We start from the raw sequence: 22,035 nt of genomic DNA, 5'->3' as shown, positions 1-22,035 counted from the left end.
CTGGGAACTGGATGAGACCCGAGTGGATGATATGGAGGGGTCAGTAAACAGTGCATCCTCCACAGACTGCCTCCAATATATAGTCTGTTGTTCAGACTCAGAGAATTTCTTTGCAAGCATTTACATATTCTTTTGCAACATTCTCACCCACTCCGGCTCCTTCTGAGAGGGAAGGGCCACCACATTACCCTCTTGTGCATCTAAAATGGATTCTTCCTGGGAAGAACCCTCCCCAATGTCTGACATGTTACACACTTGTACACACACCCCTATCACACAGGGGAGCTATTGGGGACAGACCCACACTGAAGTCTGTCAGAGAGACACTGCGCCTTATTGTGAATTGTGGAAATATTACCCACTTACAGCGCATATACCAATAATAGGCCCACAGACCTAATTATAATGAACACTCTTTGCCCCTTCTATAACACCCTGTACTTGTGTCAGCGTTGTCATGAGGAAAAACAGCGTTCAGGAGCTTCACACAGGAGTTTCTGCAGGAGAAAATGGCACCCAGTGAGTGTTCTGGCAAGTCTGAGGAGAAGCCCCGCCCTTCAGCCTCAGCAATGTAATATTTATACTGGCTGGGGATGGCACATCAGCGGCTGTACATGTATGTACCCTTTTTGCCAGTGAGAGTAAGATTTTAAAACATACCCTCAGAGCGCGTACCCCCCCCCCCCCCCGCTCTCTGCACCCTTGTGCTGAGAGACTTGGCGCACAGCGTCCCGCCGCTGCACGTGTACCTGTATGCCGCCAATGATGACTGGAGGATCCCCTCTCTGCAGGACTCCGGTAATATACTCACCAGCCTTCTGACTTCTGGCTCTGTTAGGGGGTGGCGGCAGTGCTGTGGGAGTGAACGCTAGCCAGGCTTGGGCTGTGTTCAATACCCTTCAGAAGCTAATGGTGTCCTGTCAGCAGAAGCAGAACCATTAACTAATTGAGAGGTTGGTTCCTACTTCCCCCCCCCCCCTAAGTCCCACGAAGCAGGGAAGCTGTTGCGAGCTGCTTCCCTGTAAAATAAAAAACCTATGAAAGTCTTTTTCCAGCAAAGCTCTGTAGAGCTCCACTAGTGTGCATCCAGTCTCCTTTGCATATTTTCTAAACTGAGGTCTGGAGGAGGGGCATAGAGGGAGGAGCCAGTTCACACTGTTGAAAAGTCTTAAAGTGCCGAAGGCTTCTGCGGAACCGTCTATACCCCATGGTACTAAAATGGACCCCAGCATCCTCTAGGACGTAAGAGAAAATATTGTGTGGTTTGTGTCTGTGTTTGGATTTACTATAGCCAGATATTGCTTGTGAATTACAGGGGTACTCTCTCTCATATGAGAAGCTATATCTTAAAGTGGAGTGACAAGTTGCCTGTCTGTGATTTAATGTACAGGTTACTTTAAAAGATATACACCAAAGTATAACTGATATAGTCAAAATAATCACGGACCTGAGTCACTTGCACCTCTGATACAGGTGGCCTCCCAGAACTTTTCCCTTTGCATAAACAACTAGTGTTCATATATTTCTTGCTCCAGTCGTAGATGGACTGCCTTGTAGGTGGAGGTATCCTATAGCGTGTTCTAAAATGCCGCTGTAAAACAGTAGCAAAGGTTTGTTTCGCTAATTCTAGCACCATCTTGTTTACATGGCGCAACAGCCGATCATGCAGTGCCGACATCACAAACCGCTGCAGTCGTAAAAATTTTCATCCAGCTGTGATTTATTTTCTGGTATTTCCACTTCCTGTAAGTGTAAACAATTTGAAGCAACGATGCCCCTGTTGCGAGTATAGATGTGGAAATACTCCAGTGTGTTTGGAATGAATTATTGTATTGATATCTGTTTTCTGACAAAAGGCTCACACATAGAACATTTGTAACTTTTTCATAAAAACTTTGACACATACTACATATCCATGTTAGTGTTTTGATTATATTAGTAATACTTTGGTTTTTATAACCGTTGAAAGTGTCTATCTTTCATAGTAACCCTGTATTTTACTTTGGACCTTGATGGTAATTATTGTGTATTTATCGCTCTCTGAATCAAGTATTAGAACTGAGAAAATCACTCTGGGTGACATCTATGGCATCTACAGAAGTGAAATATGCTGTATCCTGTAGCCTCAGATGTAATTTCGTCAAGCACACTTTGAAGATGAAAGCCAACATCTGATGCGCACAATTCTGGTCTACACAATTAAACTTTATTAGTGTCTGCTGTAAATGTCAAACTTGTTGGTTGAAGTGGGGTTTCAATATGGAAATCTAAACACTTATTTTATTGTTGAACAAGACTTAATCCCTTTAACTGAGATTCATACTGAAGAGATTGGTAGTGATCAGTATATAGCGGTTTCTCTCCAGAAATTGTGTCAGCCACCAGCTTTCCTCCCATCTACTGGCATAACCCATAATTTCTGCACTTCTCCACCCAGCCAGTGCTACACAGGAGCCTCTCCTGACTGAGTGAAGAGATGGTACAAAGACTGCAGTGGTCGTTACTACCATAGATGCTGATTGTATGGAGTCCTCACTTATTTTTAGAATATAGAACAGTGTTTTTTGCTTCCCAGTCCCCTTCATTTTGAACGCAAAGAGAGAATGCTGATTATATTATAAGTGATGGACCTGTTATAAAGCAAGCTGGAACCATAACATACAAATGCAGTCTATCAATTCACTATCACCTAGTCACATCACTGAGAAGGATCCATGAATATTTTTATCCCACAAAATAACTGCATTCACGGTTTAGGGAGTACACTTCAGTGTGCTCTCTAAACCTCTGATCGATGTATGTGGCATAAACGTATATTGCCATTTATTGTATATATAGGTGCGTAGTATACCTATTACCATCTCTTGACCCTGTTTTTCTCACCAGTATACCGCATCATCTCCCTACTCCATTCCTTTCCAAACTTCTCAATTGGCGAGTCTGCAGCCATTTATCTGACTTTTTCCCTGTTCATCCTTACAGTCTGCTTCTCCCCCTCCACTCCTCCAGGCTGCCTTCCCCAGATATCTAATGTTGTACTGTGGTTTAAGTTAAAGGGACACCTCAAAGGCGGCGACTCGGTTGTTTTGGACGCCTGTTGCTGCAGTCTAAAGTGCCTGGGAGCTGTTCGTTTTGGGTGTCCAGCCCCGTGTTTACACTTATTGCAAATTTCTTTAGCATCCATAAGGGATATTCGGGACAGAATTAGTACAATGGGGGTATAGATGGGTCCAAAGGAGCCAGTGCACTTTACATTTCTTCAACTGGGTGTGCTGGCTCCTACCCTCTATGCCTCCACCTACAGCTCAGTTTAGAAAATAGTGCCCTCAGGAGAGGATGCACACTCTGCTAGCTCCAGAGTTTTTCTTCAATTTCTTTTAAAGTTTTACTTATTTCGGTATGCTGTTTTGGCAACCGCATACCTGCACCATGGGAGTTAGGGGGGGGGGGGGGGGGGTCACCGTCCTCTTGAGGTGCAGAGCTGCTTCCCCACTGCAGGGGCTGTTTGTTCAGCAGGGCATGGTGTTTTGGCTGTCGCAGCAAGCCGCACACCCCTAACGCTGTCTGAAGGTGATCATCGTGGTGAGTACCAACCGGGGGCCCCGCTAGGGGGGGTCCACCCGGTTTACTGTGCGGCTAAAAGCGCAGGTGTGGCGACTGGGTCCCTCCTGGGGGTGGACCTGCTATAGCCCCTGCGCGAGACTGGCTACTTTAGGGTAAACCAAGCATTTATGTAAGGTTTTACAACTTGGGAGACATGGCCAGTATAAATATACAGAGGTAGCTTCAGCGCCATGGCGGGAGGCGGAGCTACACAAGAGCGGGCTCACCGGCATTATGGCGCCTTCCTCTGTATAGCAGCTGCAGCCTCCACCGCTCCTCCAAACAGTCCCTGGATCGCTGGTACCGGGTAGAGAGGGGGAGAGCCGCTATATTACTGCACAATAACAATCTCTCTGAGTGATTTTTTCAGATTACAGTCTCACTGTGTTTACATAAAAACGCTGACTGCCTCACTGAGGCTGTGCAGCGCTGGGTGCGTTAGGGTCCTCTCTTCTGTGTCTCCTCTCACATGCACTAGGGCAGGCTTGCAATATATCAATATCAGGCTGTGTTGTATGTGTATTGTACCTGTTTTTTCTGATTCACAACGGTAAAACAGAAGTCATGCAGTGTATGTAATGCTAGATGCTCCATATAATGTGAGCAGTGTAGTCAGCCATCTCTAAATGCTGATAACAATGTGGGGGGGAGAGTCCAGAGCCCTCCTGGTTGGGGGCTATCAAAACTATGATGTCTGATATGTCAACTCAGCTCACTGCAAATGCCAATAAGACTCAGGAACTGCAAAAAGCAGTGGCAATTCTCACTGCTAAACATCACCCCCTGTCTACTAAGGGTGCACGAAAACGTGCTTTCTCTGGCTGGGTCCACAGGATTATCCACAGGATAACATTGGGATATTGTCAAGCGCCAGCGAAAATGGCACCAACACGGTCACGAGCTTTCTGGCCTCCCAGGATGCATTGGGGCCTCCACTATATAATCCCGCCCACTGACTCAGTCAAATCAGTTTTTTGCTTGGTGCGGCAGGAAGCCGCATGGTCACAGGGCTGCTGTGAAAGCAGCCTTAAGTTTTCATTAATTTATTTTTATAGACTTACTGTTTTGGTTTTTTGAGCAACTTCTCTTAACAGCGTCTTAAACGCATATTAGAAAGAGTCGCTCCAACAACTCCCCACCAGGTCGCAACAACGCTTACCTTCGGGTATTAGTGCTGTCTCGACGGGCGTCTGTGTCGGTTGTTCTTGCAGGTCCAGCAGACGTAACCAGGCTGTGGCCGGAGCATGGGGAGACGGTGAGTCTATGGACTTCCTCTTACTAGAGGGGTCAGGACACAGCTACGCTGATTTTGTGGAGACTACAAAGTGTGTTGATACGCCGAAACATCCCAGTGTGACAGCGCTACGCTCTGGGGATCATAGGCGCCAAGACTAGGTGAGGCCGCGATCCTGGGAGTTTAAGTCAACAGGGGGTTTCAGACGCTCTCCTGGCCGTCCCTCCTCCGAGTTCATGGCCAGTTCCCGCGTGTCTCTCGTTTCATGTACTGAATGACCTCACTTCCGGCTCAGACGCTACCACGAGGGTACTCGGTCGCAGCTTAGACGCTGCGGTTGTGTACACGAGATAAAGCCCGCCAGACCGAGTCGCAGGCCTTAGCGTCTGCATACACGTGGAAATCGCTCAGCGTCCGTGTCCGTCAGTGAGCGTCCGTTATCAGTTATCAAGAGCGGCAGTGTACATCAGTAGCGTCTGAATCCACTCAGCGTCTTACGAGCGTCTTTGCTTGGATATGGAAGTGTGGTGAGTCTCCCTGTATCCCGCTCTCTGGAGGCAGGTTATACAGTACTAAAAATTCCTTCTACTTCTTAGTATGCATTGTTAATTTTTAGTACCTATTGCATATGAGACCTGTATATTACTGTGTTTTCTGCATGTTATGTTGAAAAAAGAACCAGTTAAACAGAAGTACAATTTTCCTACTTATGTATAAGTTATTATGGAGGTTGTATTCTCATATGACAATGTCTAATGCTTTAATATGTGACTGACTGCTGGTATGCGTGCTGACTTTTCTGTGTAATGTCAGTCCTGTTCTGACCCTCAAATCAGGTGCACTGTGGTCAGATTGATTTCACCTCTATATACTGATTATAGGGTGTTTTTCAGTCACAAAATTGTGTAGTCAATATCAGATAAAATGTCTGTGAGCGGCAAAAGTGATGAGGAGAATTTGTCTAGCACTCCCATAGCCCTAACATGCTTATCTTGTAAGTCAGGGGTAATTGATATGAATCAATTGGTCACTTATGAGGGTTTGTGTGCAAACTGTTTCGCTTTTCAGCGAAGTAAAAGACAGGAGTTGGTTCAACCACCAACAGAGCCACCATGGAATATGTTTGCAAAGACTCTGTCCTCTATTGTGGACAAGTTGGCTCCAGTAGCACCACCTCAGGGGTTAGGTTACACTATGAACCCATACATGCAGCTCCCTTCCTATGGCCTGGTTCCAGTAGCCTCTACTAGCAACCAAAAGACAGATAAGACTAAGACAGATACGTCTATGTGGCAGACTACACAAGATGATACAACGCATGATGATACAGTAGACACGACTCCGTATGATGATCAGTCGCAGAGTTTTAGTTCAGATGATGTTGCTGAACTTATTAATGCTGTAAGGGCTGTTCTCTCGTTAGAAGAGCCAGTCAAGACAGTGTTAAAAACGAAAGCACCTGTATTTAAACGAACAAAGTCAGTGAAAGCTGAATTTCCAGCGTCAGATGAGCTGACTGAAATGATGGATGAGTCTTGGGCGGCGCCCAGTAAAAAGTATAAGATTCCTAAAAGATGGGATTCTTATTATCCATTTCCAGCTGTGGATTGTTCAAAAAGAGAAGTTCCTCCGAAAGTAGATGCACATGTTCTGCGACTCGTGCATAAATCTGCTTTACCACTGTCATCTACCTCACTAAATGATGTCACAGACAGAAGGGTAGATAGCCTTTTGAAATATATATTTTCTCTAGTAGGAGCAGTGGTAAGACCTGCTATGGCTTCGGCCTGGGTAGCAAAGGCAATGGGCGAATGGATAGAGGAACTAGAGAATGACATCCCTTCTCCTACTAGGGAGCAAGTGGATCGTTTTTGCCGTTTAAGACAATCTGCCCAGTATTTAGAAGAAGCAGCAATTGATATAGGTACAGTTGCTTCTAAAGTTTCAGCCTTGTCAGTAGTCGCTCGCAGAGCAGTCTGGCTACGTACCTGGAAGGCGGATGCGGAATCCAAGAAGGAATTAGAAGCATTGCCTTTTGTAGGTAATATATTATTTGGAAAACCGTTATCGGATATCCTAGAATCAGAGGCTGAATCGAAAAGGGTCAGATTTCCGGCTACCTATAACCCGAAGTCCAAGGGTTTAAAATTTAGCTCTTTTCGTTGGCAAAGCAAAGCGAAAGCTAAAGAGGAGCCTAAGCAACCCCAGTTTAAAGCCAGGGGTAGGGAGCAGTGGGCTAGCAAAAAGCCAGCTTCCAAACCTGAACAGAAACCCTCAGCCTGAAGAGATGGGCCTCCGCCTGGAGGATTCCAGGGTTGGGGGCCGACTCCTTCAATTTGCACACATATAGCAACAGTCAACAACAGATGTCTGAGTGCAGAAGGTAGTATCTCAGGGGTATGGGTTCCCATTCAGGAGGCAGCCTCCTCAAAGATTTTTTTGCACCAGCCCGTCTCGTATAGAGTCGAAGGCCAATGCCCTGCAAGAAGCAATCCAAAAATTACTGCAGTCAGGTGTGATTGTCCCAGTACCTCCATCACAAAAGGGACAGGGGTATTACTCCAATCTATTTCTAATCCAGAAACCAAATGGGTCATATCGACCAATTCTAAATCTGAAAATGTTGAACAGATACATATGGATCCCGAAGTTCCACATTGAGATGTTACGCTCCATAATGTTGGCTATGGAACCGGGAGATTACATGGTATCTCTGGATGTACGGGATGCTTACCTACATGTGCCTATAGCACTATCACATCAGTGTTACCTCAGGTTTGCCATCCTCAAGGAACACTTCCTGTTCCAAGCTCTGCCCTTAGGGCTAGCTACAGCACCCAGGGTGTTTACCAAGATCATGGTGGTTATGGTAGCTTGTCTGCGCAAGCAGGGGATAAGAATATTCCCATACCTAGACGACCTGTTAATCTTAGCACAGTCGCAAGATTTACTGTTGAGCCATCTCCAACAGACGATAGTTTGTTTACAGAGACACGGGTGGCTCATAAATTGGGAAAAGTCGTCCCTGAATCCGTCACAACGGATGGTTCATTTGGGAGCCATATTGGATTCAGACCTACAGAGAGTTCTCTTACCAGAGAAAAAAAGTCAAGGTGCAGGTCATGGCTCAGGAAGCGTTGCAAGCCCAGACAATGTCAGTCCATGCAGTAATGCGACTGTTGGGTCTGATGGTATCAACCTTCGACATGGTGGAATATGCGCAATTCCACTCCAGACCGTTGCAGCACCTTATTTTGACCAAATGGAACGGAAATCATCAAACGATAAAGAAGCAGATAATAAAGATTCCACTAAATGTAAAAAGGTCTCTAGCGTTGTGGCTACAGACAGACCATTTAAACAAGGGGAGACCCTTTTGGATAAAAGAGTGTCAAGTCCTGACAACAGATGCCAGCCTCCAAGGCTGGGGGGCGGTACTCGGAAGCCTATGGTTCCAAGGAAAATGGACCGCAAGGGAAAGTCGCCTGCCGATAAATCTGTTAGAAATAAGAGCCATTTACTTGGCTCTGGTTCAGGCAAAGGACAATCTACAAGGAAGACCAGTCCAGATCCGCTCAGACAATGCGACGGCAGTAGCATACCTCAATCATCAAGGAGGAACTCACAGCAAGAGTCTGATGGAGGAAGTAACTCCCATTCTAAAATGGGCGGAACTCCATCTCCCAGCATTGTCAGCAGTATTTGTCCCGGGTGTACTAAATTGGGAAGCAGATTTTCTCAGTCGGCACACCATTCAGGAAACCGAATGGGCACTATACCCAGAAGTGTTTCAGACACTGGTGAACAGATGGGGTCTACCGGAGATAGACCTTATGGCGTCTCATCTAAACAACAAAGTTCCGAGGTACGGATCAAGAACAAGGGACCCAGGAGCGGTCCTGGTAGACGCACTGTCAGTAGAATGGAGGTTTCAGCTGGCATATCTGTTCCCTCCAATATCTCTGCTACCCAGAGTAGTGAGAAAGATAAAACAGGCAAAAGGAGCAATCATTCTAATAGCTCCAGCTTGGCCAAGAAGGCATTGGTACACAGATCTGTTGAGAATGTCCGTGGAAGCACCGATACTGCTCCCTCAACGTCCAGATCTATTAATGCAGGGTCCTTGTTGTCACAGTCCTCTGGATCGCCTGTCTTTGACGGCGTGGCTGTTGAAACCTCTATCTTAGAGGCTATAGGATTTTCAAAGCAAGTAATCCAAACCATGCTTAGAGCAAGAAAGCCTTCTTCGGCCCGTGTGTATCATAGAATATGGCAAGCCTATATTCATTGGTGTTCTGGAAAAATTACAATCCGAGATCTTTTAAAGTAGCTAGGATTTTGGATTTCCTGCAGGCAGGATTGGATAAAGGGTTGAAGGTTGCTTCCTTGAGGGTGCAAGTCTCAGCGTTGACTGTATGGTTCCAGCAGAAGATTGCTGACCTACAGGATGTACGTACGTTTTTCCAAGGAGTAGTACATATTCAACCTCCATTTGTTCCTCCGGCAGCTCCCTGGGATTTGAATTTAGTTCTTACATTTCTCCGGGGTCCTCTGTTTGAACCACTTGAGAGAACAGATCTTAAGTGGTTAACGGTTAAAGTTCTTTTTTTACTGGCAATGGCGTCAGCCAGAAGAGTGTCAGATTTAGGAGCATTATCTTGTAAGTCTCCTTTCCTAAGTTTTTTTCCAGACAGAGCAGTTCTCAGAACAAGGTCTAGTTATCTTCCAAAAGTGGTATCAAAGTTTCACCTGAATGAAGAGATTGTAGTCCCAGCCTTTCAGGTATCGGGACTATCTGCGGGAGAAGTGTCGCTGGACGTGGTCCGGGCTTTAAGAATCTACATAGATCGTACTAGTGCCATCAGGAAAACGGATTCTCTCTTCATCCTATATGGATTCCATAGAAGAGGATGGCCTGCTAGTAAACAGACGCTGGCAAGATGGCTCCGAATGGTAATATCAGAAGCTTATTCTCATGCAGATCTCCCTATTCCGGCTAATGTCTCTGCACACTCTACACGTAAGGTAGGTCCTTCTTGGGCAGCACAACAGGGTGCATCAGCAGAACAGACACTGTATGTAGGGCAGCCACATGGTCTTCCATAAACACATTAATCAGACATTATGCCTTGGATACTTTTGCCTCTCATGACGCAGACTTCGGGCGAAAGGTCCTCCTGTGCAATCAGGAGCGTCCCCACCACTAAAATGGCTTTGGGAATCCCAATGTTATCCTGTGGATAATCCTGTGGACCCAGCCAGAGAAATGAACGTTATGGTAAGAACTTACCGTTGATAACGTGATTTCTCTTATGTCCACAGGGATCCCACCCTGACGCATCTGATTTGAGGATCTGGACAATCACTAAAACCTCTTCCTTCTTGTATGGAAGGGTGTGCATGTGTGTTCTTATCGCCTGTACAGGTCTCTACCTAATGTTCCTGCCTAAAATCACTGTGGAAAGAACTGATCTGACTGAGTCAGTGGGCGGGATTATATAGTGGAGGCCAGAAAGCTCGTGACCGTGTTGGTGCCATTTTCGCTGTCGCTCGACAATATCCCAGTGTTATCCTGTGGATACCTGTGGACATAAGAGAAATCACGTTATCAACGGTAAGTTCTTACCATAACGTTCATTTACCTGCACTACTCTCAGATACTGATGATAATATACAGGATGATGTGAACCCCATAAGTGGGGAACCCACCCCCACCCAGGGTATTGAGCCCCTCATATTGGCTATTAGGGATGGGTTACAGCTCCCCTTGGAGGATGCTACTACTCAGCAGTCCTTTTTCCTCCCACAAGATAAAATGGCAGTCACATTTCTTGATTCCAAGGAATTGGATGACTTATTTAAAATGGCCTGGAAGAGTCCAGATAAAAAGTTTCAGGTGTCCAAACAGTTTTTGCATACAGTCCCCTTTGCCCCTGATGGCAGAAAATTCTGGGAAGAATCTCCTGCAGTAGACGTCTGTCTCTCGCCTTTCTAAAAAGGTGGTACTCCCTGCTCCGGGCTCCTTTACAGTAAAGGACCCATCAGATAGGAAAATTGAGACCACTCTAAAATCTATTTACATTGCTGCAGGTGTTGCTCAAAGGCTGGTCATTGCAGGTTGCTGGATGACACATGCAATTCATTCCTGGGCTCATCAAATTAAGGAAGATCTCTCGGGTGATATGACCTCGGTTCATACTGTCACTCTCCTGACTCACATTCAGGACACGGCAAGAGTCCTCTGTGACTCCCTTAAAGAGATTGGCAATATTAATGTTAGGACCACATGATTACGTCAGTGGATTGCTGATGCTGACTCCAAACGTAATGTGGAATCTCTTCCATTCACTGGTGAATGGCTCTTTGGAGGTGAATTGGACACATGGATTTCCAAAGCTACTGTTGGGAAATCCACGTTTCTCCCTTCGGGGGCTCCACCTGCTAGATGTCCCTATCCGGGACAGTCTACTCAGTCCTTTCGGTCCTCCAGATTTTGATCTAGGGCCAGAGGGGCCTCCAACGCAGGTAGAGGCACCAGAGGAAAACCTAAGAAACCAGCAGTTGCTGGATCTCAGGACCAGAACACCATTTCTGCTCCTGCAAAGACTTCAGCATGATGGTGCCCATCCACCCCGAGGAGATCTCGTGGTGGGAGCTCGATTACATCACTTTAGCCACATCTGGGATGGTTCCTGCCAAGATGCTTGGGTAAGGGACCTTATCTCTCAGGGTTACATGCTGGAGTTAGACGGTACTCCTCCCCAACGGTTTTTCAAATCAGGCTTACCAGCTTTGGAAAGTATGCGTGTTACGCTACTACTGGCAATAATCAGGTTGGTCCAGTCCCAGGTCATTGTTCCAGTACCCCTACTACAATAAGGACAGGGTTACTACTCCAGTCTGTTTGTCGTACCAAAATCAGACGGGTCTGTGAGACCTATTCTGAATCTGAAGTCCTTGAATCCTTACCTGAAGGTTTTCAAATTCAAGATGGAATCTTTGAGAGCGGTGATCGCAGGCCTGGAACAACAGGAATTCCTTGTGTCCCTGAATATCAAGGACGCTTACCTACATATCCCAATTTGGCCTCCTCATCAGGCCTATCTAAGGTTCGCCCTACTGAACGATCACTACCAGTTTCAGGCATTACCCTTCGGCCTATCTACAGCTCCGAGGGTGTTCACGAAGGTGATGGTAGAAATGACGTTTCAGCTCGGTCCACGGGGTCAATGTAATTCCATACCTGGACGATCTCCTGATAAAAGCGAGTTCCATGGAGCTTCTATTGCTCGATATAGATCGCACTATCCAACTTCTGTCTCACAACAGGTGGATCCTCAATCTGCAGTAGTCCCACCTGGAACCATCTCAGAGACTCCTGTTTCTAGGAATGTTACTGGATACTGTAGCACAGAGAGTGTTCCTCCCAGTGGAAAAAGCGAGAACACTCCAGGAAATGGTTCCCATGGTACTCAGACCTGCTTGAATCTCCATTCATCTTTGCATAAAATTATTGGGAAAGATGATGGCCTCCTACGAGGCGATACAGTATGGAAGGTTCCATGCCAGACCCTTCCAATTGGACATCCTGAAGAAGTGGTCCGGTTCCGATCTTCAGTTGCACCGGATGATTCAGCTGTCACCCCAGGCCAGGATTTCACTCCTGTGGTGGCTACAGTCTTCCAACCTCCTGGAAGGCCGAAACTTCGGGATTCAGGATTGGATCCTCCTCACGACGGATGCGAGTCTAAGAGGATGGGGAGCTGTCACCCAAGGGGCGCAGTTCCAGGGCAGGTGGTCCGCCCAAGAGGCCCTACTTCCAATCAACATTCTGGAACTTCGGGCTATCCACAATGCTCTGCTTCAGGCGTCTCATCTACTACGGGATAGGGCGATCCAGGTGCAGTCGGACAACACCACGGCGGTGGCATACATCAATCGACAAGGAGGGACAAAAAAACAGGGCCTGCATGGAAGAAGTGTCAAGAATACTCCTCTGGGCAGAAAGAAATGCAAGAGTGCTGTCCGCAGTCTTCATTCCAGGAGTGGACAACTGGGAGGCGGACTTCCTAAGTTACCACGACCTCCACACGCCCAAAGATCGACCTGATTGCCTCTCGTCTCAACAAGAAGCTTCGCTGCTATTGCTCACAAACCACGGACCCTGTGGCGAGCGCAGTGGATGCGCTGACTTCGCCTTGGCCTTACCAGCTAGTCTACCTGTTTCCTCCGATTCCTCTGATCCCAAGAGTGCTCAAACGGATCAGACATCAAATAGTGGAAGCAATCTTGATTTCCCCGTATTGGCCCAGATGAGCATGGTACACGTCTCTCCTGGACTTGTCCGTAGAGGACCCTTGGCCTATACCACTAAAAAGGGATGTTCTTCAGCAAGGACCATTTATCTACCCGGACTTACGGTGGCTTCATTTGACGGCATGGAAGTTAAGCGGAACATCCTAGCTCACAAAGAACTTTCCAAAAAGGTCATTGCCACTATGGTGCAAGCCAGAAAACCTGTGACGTCAAAACCCTATCATCATATCTGGCGGAGATATGTCTTGTGGTGCGAGGAACGCAAATATCCCTCTGCAGATTTCCACTTGGGAAGATTCCTCCATTTTCTGCAGGCTGGAGTGGATAAAGGCTTGCGTCTGGGATCCATTAAGGTCCAAATTTCAGCTCTTTCCATCTTCTTTCAGAAGAAGTTGTCTCTCTTGTCAGAAGTTCAGACGTTCTTGCAAGGGGTGCTTCACATACAACCTCCTTTCGTGTTGCCTCCGGCACCTTGAGATCTGGATGTAGTGTTACGCTTTCTACAGTCCTCCTGGTTTGAACCTCTGACGACAGTAGAAGATAAGTACCTCACGTGGAAAACTGTGATGTTACTGGCCCTGGCTTCTGCTAGGCGTGTCTCAGAATTGGGGGCCTTGTCGTGCAAAAGTCCATACTTGGTCTTTTACAAGAACAGAACGGAGCTCAGGACTAGACGGCAGTTCCTGACGAAGGTGGTCTCCGCATTTCACTTGAATCAACTTATTGTGATTCCGTCCGGTTCTGACACTTCTGCTCTTCTGGAGGCATTGGATGTAGTACGAGCCTTGAAAATCTATGTCAAGAGGACGGTTCGGATCAGAAAGACGGATTCTTTGTTCATGCTCTATGATGCGCGGAAAAAGGGTTGTCCTGCTTCACTCAAAGAAAATCCTAATGTGTGGCGTCTATGTAAATTATATATTATACCTGTGTCTATTGTCCCTCATTCGCCACTATAAAGGTTATGTGTAGACCTTAATTACTAGAAACAGAAAAAAATACAAATAATAGCAGCACCCGGGGGACAAGTTAGACCACAAATGACACTAAGAGAGCCGGAAATGATTAAAAGAATATTTTTATATAGTAGCATAAATATAAAAGCATACAATTACAATTGATTATAGCACCTAAATGGTTAAAAATAATTCCCCCTGTTTTCAGTTGGAAGAGTGCATATAGCCCTATTTAGATAAATATTCATATGCTGCAGCTGTAAAAACCATAATTCTCCCACTAGAAAAATGAAGTTTGTCCACAGATACTTTATAGATGTAAATGTTGCATATTCAAGGTATTGTAACCAATTGTTGCAAACGAAAGACCACAACTGATGAACACCGTAATAGGTGTATATGAATTTCGTCCCGGTGGCTGGTAATAACCTGAGCGTCCTCAGGTTAAGTCCTATGTAAATGCCACTGTCGAACTACTGTTGGAGGAAAAGGTGTGCTGAGCGTTCTAGTGCGCCACGCGGTCTCACCACAAGCTGGACATTTACCACCAGTGAGACTGCGTTGCGCACTATAACGCTCAAATCTCACTACACCTGTTGTAGTTATGTTTCTTCTCTCAAGTATATCATTCTCCTTCAGGCATAGAGGGGAGGAGCCAGCACACCCAGTGGAAGAAATTTGAAGTGCACTGGCTCCTTTGGACCCGTCTATACCCCCATCATACTAATTCTGTCCCCAATATCCCTTATAGACTACGAGAAAGGGATTTAACGGTAGGTATTAAAAATCCCATTTTCTTTTTCCACCCTCCTGAGGTGCTAGCAGCAATCCGCATAAAGTAGGGTTTTGGGGCTGGTCATGAGTGCAGCTAGGCATACCCTTCACTTAGCATGGGAGAAGCGGCCTTACTCAGCTAATCTCGTCCATTTTGCACACGAGAATGCATCTGTTGCGACCGTTGCGGAGCTGGTCACGCACATGATCGAAAGAGCCCATCATTTTAGACAGGATACCAAAGAGTGGAATCACCCCTCTGTTATCATCCATTTGTGCAGAGTTCTCAGAGTTGAGTTATGAGTTTTGGGTGGATGTATTACTTGAATATGTTAATTGTTGTGCATGAGTAAATCATTTTACCTTGAAGAGGTACATGATATCTCAAAGTACATGATATTTCTTGAATAGTCACATGTATTGTTTCTATGGCAGTTTTTGGTTGAGCTGTAAAGTCTCAGTGTTAGTGCAAGATGAAGCATAATATTTTTTTTATGTTTTATTCATTAGACACCTGGCTTGAGAGCACATTTGCCAAGAATATCATGGTATATGAATCGGTTCCTTAGAGCAAACGAGGTAAGTATTGTGTTAATGACTATTGATCCATAATAAGCGAATTGTATACAAATGACACCATTGTTAACCGTTACTTGTGATTAGGGTGGCCAATCCTGGGATCGGGATCGGCGGGATCCTGGGATTTAGGCCAAAAATCCACCTGGATTCAATACCTGGATTGGAAGTTCCAATCCCAGTGATTTCGGGAACAGGCAGTCCTTTGTTTTTGTTTTTTTATGCCATGCAGCGTTGAGCATCATCAAGAGGCTCAGACGCTGTCTGGTTCCCCCTGCGCAGTGTGACACGCCGCTCGGACCTAATTGAATCGGAGGAAATTAGCCACCCGCTCTCCCAGGTACCATGGTTGGTGAGTTGTATGGCCGGGGAAGACGAAACGGAAAACAAACCGATCCCGGGTATCCCTGGAATCCCAGGATTGACCATTTTTCAATCCCGATACCCGGGATTGAGAAAATGGCTCGGGATTGGACACCCTACTTATGATGTGCCTCACTGTTTGAGTTGGCTGTTAAAATACCGCATTCTTATTCCACGATACTACTTTAGTTAACTACGCTTTCCTGGGGTTTGCGTTATTCCCTTGGATCCAAAACCGTTTCTGTGGTCTTCCATTTGTCAAGCTTTGTATAATGATCTCTCCGGAACCTGCACAGTGAGGGAACTGTAGAGGGGTCCCACCATTGAGGGAGGTCTTGTTATGATTTATAAAATCCCTTTCTCTTAGCATCCATAAGGGATATTGGGGACACAGTACGATGGGTATAGACGGGGTCCAAAGGAGCCAGTGCACTTTAAATTTCTTCCACTGGGTGTGCTGGCTCCTCCTCTCTATGCCCCCCTCCCACAGGCAGTTTAGAAAAAAGTGCCCTCAGGAGAGGTTGCACACTCTGCTAGCTCCAGAGTTTTTCGTCATTTTCTTTTAAACTTTTGTTTATTTCAGTATGCTGTTTGGGCAACAGCATACCTGCACTGTGGGAGTTAGGGTGGGCACGGTCACCGACCTCGTGAGGTGCAGAGCTGCTTCCCCACTGCAGGACCACCATCCTGAGGGGTTGTTTGTTCAGCGGGGCACTGCGCCTTGGCTGTCGCAACCGCAGCAAGCCACACACCCCTAACACTGCCTGAAGGTGATCGTCGGTGGTGAGTACACACTGGGGACCCCCGTGACGGGGTTCCCCTGGTTCTTGGTGCGACAGAAGCGCGGGTGAGGCATACGTGTCCCTCCTATGGGGGACTTGCTATAGCCCCTGCATGAGACTGGCTAGCGATGGCTGTACCAAACTACAGCATAGTTAGGAGACAGGACCAGTATAACTATAACTATGTAACTCCGGCGCCATTACGGGGGGGCAGAGCTACATTAGAGCGGGCTCAGCTGCATTTTGGCGCCTTCCTCTGCATAAGCAGCAGCCTCACAGCTCCTCCGGACTGTCACACAGCATCACTGGTACAGGGTGTTAATTAGGGGGAGAGACGCTAATTGTGCACAGATATTATTCCTCTTATGAGAATTACATTGTATAAGCAGTTCTTACTGTTATGTAAAAACGCTGACAGCCTCACTGGGGCTCTGCAGCGTTGGGTGTGCTGGGTTTTCTCTCCTTTTGCGTCTCCTCTCACATGCAATAGGGCAGGCTTGCATTGTAATCAAAGTTATACAGTGTATGTAATGCCAGCTTCTCCCCTCTTTCATCTGGTTCCATATCATGTGAGCAGTGTAGTCAGTCCTCACAAAATGCTGAGGACAATGAGGGGGAGAGTCACAAGCCCACCTGGCTAGGGGCTATCAAAACTATGATGTCTGGCAGGGCCGTAACTACGTGTGTGCCAAGTGGGATTGGCACACAGCGCAGTTGCCCTGAGGGCGCAACGGCCAGCGGCATGTAATGAGTCAAATTGACTCATTACATGCCGCTGCTGTGTGCGCCGTGCGCCGCGCTGGAGGGAGAAGAGACCAGCGCAGGGCAGCGTTCAAGGAGGAGGAGGGAGGGGGAGCAGGGAGCCGCAGCAGCGCTATTTGATTGGTAGTAAGCGCTGCTGCAGCATCCCCCTCTCCTTCTGTATTGGCTGCCCGGCGCTGCTATGGATGCTGGGATGCGGTTCCTTCATCCCAGCATCCACAGCAGCGCCAGGCAACCAATACGGAAGGAGAGGGGGATGCTGCAGTGGCGCTTACTACCAATCAAATAGCGCTGCTGCGGCTCCAATCCCCCTCCCTCCTCCTCCTCACCTCACTGCCTGCACCGAGAGGGAGATGCCAGCACGAGGAGCCTGTCAGCGGGGAGAAGGTAAGTATATCCCTCCCTCTCTCTCTCTCTCACTCTCAGGGGGACACCGTCTGCCGCAATGTGTAAAAAGGGGGCCTGGCTGCCGCAATGTGTAAAAAGGGGTCCTGGCTGCCGCAATGTATAAAAAGGGGGCCTGGCTGCCGCAATGTGTAAAAAGGGGTCCTGGCTGCCGCAATGTGTAAAAAGGGGGCCTGGCTGCCCCAATGTGTAAAAAGGGGGACTGGCTGCCGCAATGTGTAAAAAGGGGTCCTGGCTACCGCAATGTGTAAAAAGGGGGCCTGGCTGTCGCAATGTGTAAAAAGGGGTGCTGGCTGCTGCAATGTGCAAAGAGGGGGCCTGGCTGCCGCAATGTGTAAAAAGGGGGCCTGGCTGCCGCAATGTGTAAAAAGGAGGCCTGGCTGCCGCAATGTGTAAAAATGGGGACTGGCTGCCGCAATGTGTAAAAAGGGGGACTGGCTGCCGCAATGTGTAAAGAGGGGGACTGGCTGCCGCAATGTGTAAAAAGGCGGACTGGCTGCCGCAATGTGTAAAAAGGGGGACACTGTCTGCTGTAATGTGTAAAAAGGGGGACGCTGTCTGCTGTAATGTATAAAAGGGGCTCTACCTGGTGTAGTGGCGCTACTGTGCAGCGTAATTTGAATAATGTAGACTACTGTGCACCGTAGTATGAATTGCTATTATTTTGTGGCCACGCCCCTTCCCCGTGAAGCCACGCCCCTATAAATTTTCTGCGCGCCTACGGCGCACACTGCCCCTATCTTACATTGGGGGGGGGGCGCCACTGTCGTTTCTTGCACACAGCGCTAAAATGCCTAGTTACGGCACTGATGTCTGGTATGTCATCTCAGCTCACTGCAAATGCCAACAAAACACAAGAACTGCAAAAAGAAGTAGCAGATCTAGCTGCCAGGGCTGATGTTCCCCCCCACCCCCCTCTACTGCAGGTCCACATAAACGTGCTTTACCTGCACTTCTATCAGATTCTGATGATGATATACAGGATGATGGGGACGATGTGGATCCCATGGGCTTTAAGGGATGTGCTAAAGCTCCCCCTAGAGGACGCTGCAAGTCAGCAGTCGTTTTTCCTCCCTCAAGACAAACTGACTGTCACATTTCTTGATTCTAAGGAATTAGATGATTTAAACTAGCCTGGAAGATACCAGATAAAAATATCAGGTGGCCAAACTATTTTTTAATACATTCCCCTTTGTTCCTGAGGGTACGAAGTTCTGAGAAGAATCTCTGGCTGTAGACGTCTGTCTCTCACCTCTCTAAGAAGGCGGTACTCCCGGCTCCGGGCTCCTTTACAGTAAAGGACCCGGGGGATAGGAAAATTGAGGCCACACTGAAATCTATCTACATTGCTGCAGGGGTATCTCAAAGACCGGTCATTGCAGGTTGCTGGATGATACATGCAATTCACACCTGGGCTATTCAAATTCAGGAGGGTTTCTCGGGTGACATGATCCTAGATAATACGGTGGCTTTACTAAAACACATTCAGGACACGGCAAGAGTCCTCTGTGACTCCCTAAAAGAGATTGGCAATATTAATGCTAGAACCACTGCTATGGCTGTCAGTACGCAGAGCCATATGGTTGCGTCAGTGGATTGCAGATGCTATCTCCAAACGTAGTGGGGAATCTCTTCCCTTTACAGATGAATGGCTCTTCGGAGCAAGTTGTACGCATGGATTTCCAAAGTTACTCCCGCATTTCTTCCCTCGGGGGCTCCGCCCGCTAGACGTACCCACCCGAGACCGTCTACTCGGTCCTTTCGGTCCACCAGATTTTGATCTAGGGTCAGAGGTGCATCAAATGCAGTTAGAGGCAGCAGGGGTAAACCTAAGAAACCAGCCGTTGGTGGCTCTCAAGAACAGAGCACCAGTTCAGCTTCCGCAAAGACATCAGCATAACGGTGCCCGCCCACCCCGGGAGGATCTCGAGGTGGGAGCCCGGTTACGTCACTTCAGCCACATTTGGGAAAGTTCCTGCCAGGACGCCTGGGTAAGGGACCTTATTTCTCAGGGTTACAAGCTGGAGTTTGACGGTGCTCCTCCCGATTTTTCAAATCAAGCTTACCAACTTTGGAAAGTATGCGTTTTACGCTACTACCGGCCATCACAAACTTGGTCCAGTCCCAAGTCATTGTTCCAGTACCTCTATTACTCCAGTCTGTTCGTTGTGCCAAAATCGGACGTGTCTGTGAGGCCAGTTTTGAATCTGAAGTCCTTGAATCCTTACCTAAAGGTTTTCAAATACAAGATGGAATCTTTGCAAGCAGTGATTGCAGGCCTGGAACAACAGGAATTCCTTGTGTCCCTGGATATCAAGGACGCCTACCTCCATATCCCAATTTGGCCTCCTCATCAGGCCTATCTGAGGTTCGCCCTGCAGAACGATTACTACCAGTTCCAGGCGTTACCCTTTGGCCTATCTACAGCTCCGAGGGTATTCACGAAGGTGATGGCGAAAATGATGTTTCAGCTCAGGGTCCAGGGGGTCAACGTGGTCCCTTACCTGGACGATCTCCAGATAAAAGTGAGTTCCAGGGAGCTCCTACTGCTTCATATACAGTAGATCGCACTATACACCTTCTGTCACACCACGGGTGGATCCTCAATTTACAGAAGTCCCACCTGGAGCCATCTCAGCGGCTCCTGTTTCTGGGAATGCTACTGGATACTGTAGCGCAGAAAGTGTTCCTCCCAGAGGACAAAGTGAGAACCCTCCAGGAAATGGTTCGCATGGTTCTCCGACCGATTCGAGTTTCCATTCAGCTTTGCGTAAGATTGTTGGGAAAGATGGCAGCCTCGTTCGAGGCCATCCAGTATGGACGGTTCCATGCCAGGCCCTTTCAGCTGGACATCCTGAACAAGTGGTCTGGTTCCCATCTTCAGATACACCGGATGATTCAACTGTCACCCCGGGCCAGAATTTCACTCCTGTGGTGGCTGCAGTCTTCCAGTCTCCAGGAAGGTCGACGCTTCGGAGAACAGGATTGGATTCTCTTCACGACGGATGCAAGTCTGAGAGGATGGGGGGCTGTCACCCAATGGGTGCAGTTCCAGGGCAGGTGGTCTGCCCAAGAGGTACTTCTTCTGATCAACATCCTGGAACTTCGGGCTATCTACAATGCCCTGATTCAGGCCGCCTCCTGCTCCGGGATCAAGCAATCCAGGTACAGTCGGACGCCATGGCTGTGGAGTACATCAATCGGCAAGGAGGGACAAAAAGCAGGGTCTGCATGCGAGAAGTATCAAGAATGCTCCTCTGGGCGCAAAGAAATGCCCTAGAGCTGTCCGCAATCTTCATTCCGGGAGTGGACAAATGGGAAGCGGACTTCCTGGGTCACCACGATCTCCACCCAGGGGAGTAGGGCCTACATCTCCAAGTGTTTAAACAGATCATCGACCGGTGGGTTTGCCCCCAGATCGACATGATGGCATCTCGCCTCAACAAGAAACTTCGCTCCTATTGTTCGCGAACCAGAGACCCTCAAGCGTGCGCAGTGGATGCACTGACGTCGCCTTGGCCTTACCAGCTGGTCTACATATTTCCTCCGATTCCGCTGATCCCGAAGGTGCTCAAGAAGATCCGGCATCAAGGAGTACAAGCAACTGCTTGCCACGGAGAGCATGGTATGCAGATCTTCTGGACATGTCCGTCGAAGACCCTAGACCTCTACCACTCAGAAGGGATCTTCTTCAATAAGGCCCGTTCATCTACCCGGACTTAGGGCAGGTTCGTTTGACGGCATAGAAGTTGAGCGTAACATCCTAGCTCACAAGGGACTTTCTAAAAAGGTCATTGCCACTATGGTGCAAGCCAGGAAACCTGTGACTTCAAAACACTATCATAATTTTGCGGAGATACGTCTCCTGGTGCGAGGAACGCACATATCCATCTGCCGATTTTCACTTGGGAAGATTCCTTAGTTTCCTGCAGGCTAGAGTGGATCAAGGCTTACGTCTGGGATCCACGAAGGTTCAAATTTCAGCTCTTTCCATCTTCTTCCAAAAGAAGTTGGCTATACTGCCTGAAGTTCAGACCTTCTTGCAAGGAGTGCTTCACATCCAACCTCTGTTTGTGCCACCTACGGCTCCTTGGGATTTGGATGTGATATTACGATTTCTACAGTCCTCCTGGTTTGAACATCTGATGACAAAGAAGTCAAGTACCTCACGTGGAAGACTGTGGCTTCTGCTAGACCCTGGCTTCTGCTAGACATGTCTCAGAATTGGGGGCCTTATCGTATAAAAGTCTGTATTTGGTCTTTT

At 47.6% G+C, this 22,035-nt stretch overlaps 1 protein-coding gene across 3 annotated transcripts in view; it reads left to right on the top strand.

Annotated features, from left to right (window-relative positions):
• The window catches only part of LRPPRC (leucine rich pentatricopeptide repeat containing), a 491,686-nt gene that overhangs the window by 376,413 nt on the left and 93,238 nt on the right, over positions 1 to 22,035 (top strand). For all 3 annotated transcript variants that reach the window (XM_063918355.1, XM_063918354.1, XM_063918356.1), the window contains exon 26: positions 15,394 to 15,462. In XM_063918355.1, the coding sequence (XP_063774425.1) occupies positions 15,394 to 15,462 (69 nt within the window). The remainder of the gene's footprint in view (positions 1 to 15,393; positions 15,463 to 22,035) is intronic.

This window comes from Pseudophryne corroboree, chromosome 4 (genome assembly GCF_028390025.1).
Source record: "Pseudophryne corroboree isolate aPseCor3 chromosome 4, aPseCor3.hap2, whole genome shotgun sequence".
Taxonomy (NCBI): domain Eukaryota; kingdom Metazoa; phylum Chordata; class Amphibia; order Anura; family Myobatrachidae; genus Pseudophryne; species Pseudophryne corroboree.
Note: the sequence above shows the minus strand (reverse complement) of the source record. Positions and strands in the feature narration are given on the sequence as shown.